Below are 5,058 nucleotides of genomic sequence, written 5' to 3'. Positions count from 1 at the left end.
GGGAGCCTCGCTGGAAAATCAACACCGGTTGCATAGTATACCTTTAAAGTATAATAGTCTCGCCTCAAATTATCTTAAAACTTACTTTTATTGAACAGCAACAGAAAAGAGAACTTTTAACTTTCAATGGGGGCTCCATTGTAAGATGCTGCCGCAGTGCATGCTGGGACAGCTGTCAGTCTCAAGAACGGAAAAGTGTGCTCTGATGCATGCTGGGTAAATAGGGAGGGGTGAGAACAACATCCAGGAATTGGTCCATTGGTCCATTCTCGGTCTGGCGTTCTCTGCAATTGGAGCATTGCTCGGGCTGAGGCTCATGACGTATCACGAGAAGACAGAAACGGCCAGAAGTCCAGTCTTGTTTTTGGCAGCCATCTTTGATTTAGTCTTAGTTTAGGTCTTCAGGACGAAAACTATTATTAGTCTTTGTGGCATTTTAGTCATTACGATATGTGATAGTTTTAGACAGTTTTATGTTTTACTTCATCAAACAGTTAATCTTTACAATTTGAAATAAAAACCAGATTCTTTCCCAGACTAACAGCTCTATCCTACAATAGCTGGGTATAGAATGCTGCCGTGCAGATCAATACTTTTGGGCAGAAAACTTTGATTTATCAAATTCAAATAAACTTTCTTATGAATTATTGCCCTAATTTATAAAAAAAAAAGAGTCTCACAGAAGCTGTGAAAATAGCAGATCTAGTTCAACACATCCTATTGGTTAATATAGCAGATAAGCTGACAAAATGTCCAATAAAGGAATGATTTTATGATCCAAGGTTTCCCTCCCAAAGGAAACACTTCCTGCATTAAACACAGATCAATAAAATCTTTATTGCTCCAGAAAAGCTGCTCAGGGGTCAAAGTAGATTTAAATTTACAGGGTTTGATATAAAAAAAATACACAGAGAACCTACATTATTACCTTTTAATGCCATGGCAACCCGGACGATTTCAATACGTTAACTAAGATGTTGAAATATTAAAATAGATATGAACAAGAAATATGAGAGAGAAATATTCAAAGATCGATGTACCTTTTCATCTTGGTCTTTATCCAAAAATAAACAGAATGCAATAAAATAACTTCTTTGAATATAATTTAGGGATTCCTTTAGGTAAAAATTTGAGAAGGTTTAGTATCACCTTTTGTGAGCTGGAAGTAATAAAATCTTAAGAGTTAGACAAAGGGATTTTTCACGCTTGGCAGAGGATGATCAGCCAATTTCGATTCCGTTTATTTCTATAGTGCCAACTCACAACATATCATCTCAAATCACGCTGGAAGACCCAGCCTCCACCCATCTGCTATACTCCAATGGAGGGAAGGAGGTTGTTCCCTAAAATCTCCCAATACATGGCCCCAGTCATCCTCTACTTATTACAGAGCAGTCGCCCTGTCCCATGTGCAGAAAAAAACCCCAAAGCATCATGCTACCACCCCCATGCTTCACAGTATGGTGTTCCCTACTTTCTCCCATGACTCCTGTGGATCATCCTAATGGTTATTGGCAAACTGCAGACGGGCCTTGACATGTGCTGGTTTAAACAGGGAACCTTCCCTGCCATGCGTCATTTCAAACCATGACGTCTTAGTGTACAGTAACCATGGAAACGGTGGTTCCAGCTCTTTTCAGGTCATTGACCAGCTCCCGTAGGTGTATAATTTAGTCTCTAGCAGGGTGGTTCTTAACCTTTTTGAGGTTTCCTTTGTGCATTCACTAAACACTTCTGTAGTGATAAATAAAATATGTAAAAAATTTTCGAAATCCAACACATGGGTGTGTGTTTTTAACTGGGCCGTACATGAACATCACCTCGCTCAAAGAACAAAACCAACACAGTGCATGAGCTCACAGCAAATTATAATATTTTACAATTACGACAGCCGTTTAATACGCACTAAAGCCACCGCAGCACTGATTGGCCAAGCAATGTGATGTCATCCTCTGCAGCTGGTGATGGCGTGTTGAGGAAAAAAAACCAAAAGCGGGGCGTGTCACCACGAACTTTACAAAACTGTGTCTTTACCTCTGCAGCAGAGGTGCTGCTGAACCCCTGAGACGAACTCATCGATCCACTAGGGTTCGATTGATCCACTAGGGTTCCATCGGACGCTGGCTGTTCTAGTGTCTGTGGACAGCTCTTTGGTCTGGGCCATGTTCATAGTTGGATTCTTACGCGTTGTATGGGCTGGAAGGGTGTCTTTATGCAGCCAACCACCCCAAACAGATAGATATAATTTAGGAGAATAAATTGAGGTGGACATTTTGAAGGCAGACTAACAGGTCTTTGAATTCTAGCTGATCGATAGGCCTTTAAATACTTATTTGAAGCTGAATCATACAAATAAATAGTATTTAAGAAATCATATATTGTGATCTCCAGACTTTTTTATGTAGATTATGTCTCTCACAGTTGGACATGAACATACAACGACAATTTCAGACCCTCTATGATTTCTAAATGGGGGAAGTTGGATTATAGCAGGGGGGCTCAAATACTCCCATTTCTTGCAGAATTTTTTTTAATTGCGTTTGTAAGTGAGTCCTCCTTCTTTTTCTGTTAATTTAATCCAAGTGCCAAGAACAGGCACTCAGTACAAGATCAATAGAGGCCAGGGTCTACCACACCAGGCAGGACCCCCGATGCAGACTGTGCAAAGATGCCTCTGAAACAATACAGNAACTTCCAATATTCATCACAGTTCGGCGCCAAGTAACCTTTCCTCTGATCACAGCTTGCTTGGTCTCGCAATGAATCCTGGGTAAACCAAGAATACCGAGGATACATCGGACCCGTCCTTCAAATCGGGCTAAAAGAAGGACGCATTTTAAGGCCGCATAACGAGGACTCTTGGAATCTGACCAGACCTCAGCGCCGCGCTATGACGTAATCGGCCTTCAAATCTGGCCTTCTAAGGACGCGTCCTAGGTTTTCGAAGCATGGGAGTGGTGCAGGAGCGGGAGTCATTCTGACTGGGAGCGGGATGGGAGTGGGAGTAATTTCACCAGGAGTGGGACGGGACAGGATCTAGATTTCTACTCTGGATCGGGACGGGACACTATTTTTTTCTGTGGGAGTGGGACGGGACAGGAGTGAAAATCCACTCCCGTGTCAGTCTCTAGTCACCACCCACACCTGTGTTAATGGACCAATCACTGAAACCATGTTAGCTGCTCCTTTAAGGCAGGGCTGCAATGACGCTGAAATGTGTTTTGGGAGATAAAGTTTATTTTCTAGGCAAATATTGACTTTGCAATTAATTGCTGTTATGCTGATCACTCTTTAGAACATTCTGGACTATATGCAAATTTCCGTTATTAAAACTGAAGCAGTAGACTTTGTAAATATTAACATTTGAATCATTCTCAAAACTTTTGACTGTACAGCCAGACCACCAACATCATCCAGTAGCCTGTTAGCGGTTCCTAACAGTTAGCATCATGTTAGCGGGACGCCAGCTGTGCAGAATAGAAATGCTGGAGCTTCATTCAGGGATTTTAAATGCTGCCTTTTTAACTGAAATTGGTCGACGACGTCACCTTGAGGGTTTTTCTCATGCAGACATTGAGTAACATTTATATGCTGTGTGTTTAGAGCTCCTGTATGAGGACGTGTTTGCCGTGTGGGAGGTGATCTGGGTGGCCCCCAGGATCTCCTCTCGGCACTTTGTCCTCTTCCTGGCCCTGGCTCTGGTCACCGTTTACCGTGAGATCATCGTAGACAACAACATGGACTTCACCGACATCATCAAGTTCTTTAACGGTACGCTCATGTTGTGTTTGGTTTGATTTACATTCTGCCATCAGTAACTCGTGTTTATTAATCACACCACAGCAAATCTTGTTTGGTGTGAATCCTATTCTCTACTGTGTGGGGAAAGAAAACGATCTGGCGATTTATCTTGATTGCCTAATATAATATTTCGATCTTTCAGTTCCCTTTTGCAGTTTGCTTTTTTAAAAACAAAACATTTTTACCTGAAACAATGAGGCTACCTCTGCACCGCCCGTCTGCCAGATGGCGCTGTGGAGCCCGTTAGCTGTGTGGTGCAGCACCATATCTAGCTGAGGCAGTCACAGCGCAAGACTTGGACCAACTGTGGATCTGTCCAAAGCATTTGACTCTGTTGACCATAAGCTATTACTAGATAGACTAATTAACATTGGCATAGGAAACACAGCTATTACTTGGTTCAAAAACTATCTTACAGAGCGAACGCAATGTGTTTCTATAGATGGTCTTAAATCAGACTTTTTAGAAATTTCTATGGGTGTTCCTCAAGGTTCGATTTTAGCCCCCATCTTATTTTCTATATTCATAAATAACATTGGAAAGGACGTGCAAACTGCATCTTTATGCAGATGACACTGTGATTTATTCAGTTGCCTCTTCACTGAACCAAGCCATGCATGACCTTCAGTTGGCCTTTCAGCAGCTTCAAGTTTCTCTACATGGCCTTAAGTTAGTGCTAAATAGTAAGAAAACCAAATGTATGACGTTTTCAAGGGCTCGTTCCCAATCCCCAGATAATATAACTATTAAAACATTAAATGGAGACTTAATTGAAAATGTTTCTTCATATAAGTATTTAGGTTTTTGGCTGGACAACAAACTGTCTTTCAAAGTTCATGTTGAAAAACTTGTAAAAAAAGCTGAAACTACGGCTGGGGTTTTATTTTAGAAATAAAACTTGTTTTAACAAGTCAGCCAGAAAAACACTTGTGCAGGCTACTTTTTTAAGTGTTTTGGACTATGGTGATGTTGTCTACATGCATGCTGCCTCTAGTACTCTCCACCTGTTAGATTCTGTGTACCATAGTGCTTTGTGCTTCTTAACTAACTCCTATTCCCGTACTCATCATTGTACGCTGTATGAACTGGTAGGCTGGCCGTCACTAAGTCTACGTAGACAACTTCATTTGTATATTTTTCTATACAAGGCCATGTTGGGTAAACTGCCGGCTTATTTATGTAATCTCCTCAAGCTAAATTCCAGCCATTTTCATCTCCGTTCCACCAGGTGGCGCTCTTACCAGGTTCCAATGGTTT

General features: G+C 41.4%; 1 protein-coding gene across 1 annotated transcript in view; it reads left to right on the top strand.

Moving 5' to 3' along the window:
* sgsm2 (small G protein signaling modulator 2) overlaps window positions 1-5,058 on the top strand; it is a 129,907-nt gene that overhangs the window by 122,881 nt on the left and 1,968 nt on the right. Inside the window, exon 22 of the mRNA XM_015384994.1 lies at window positions 3,604-3,771. Coding sequence (XP_015240480.1) covers window positions 3,604-3,771 — 168 coding nt within the window. The remainder of the gene's footprint in view (window positions 1-3,603; window positions 3,772-5,058) is intronic.

The sequence above is a fragment of the Cyprinodon variegatus genome, unplaced genomic scaffold (assembly GCF_000732505.1).
Source record: "Cyprinodon variegatus isolate N-32 unplaced genomic scaffold, C_variegatus-1.0 Scaffold329, whole genome shotgun sequence".
NCBI lineage: Eukaryota > Metazoa > Chordata > Actinopteri > Cyprinodontiformes > Cyprinodontidae > Cyprinodon > Cyprinodon variegatus.
The sequence above is the reverse complement of the archived record's forward strand: the minus strand, read 5'-3'. Positions and strand labels throughout refer to the sequence as shown.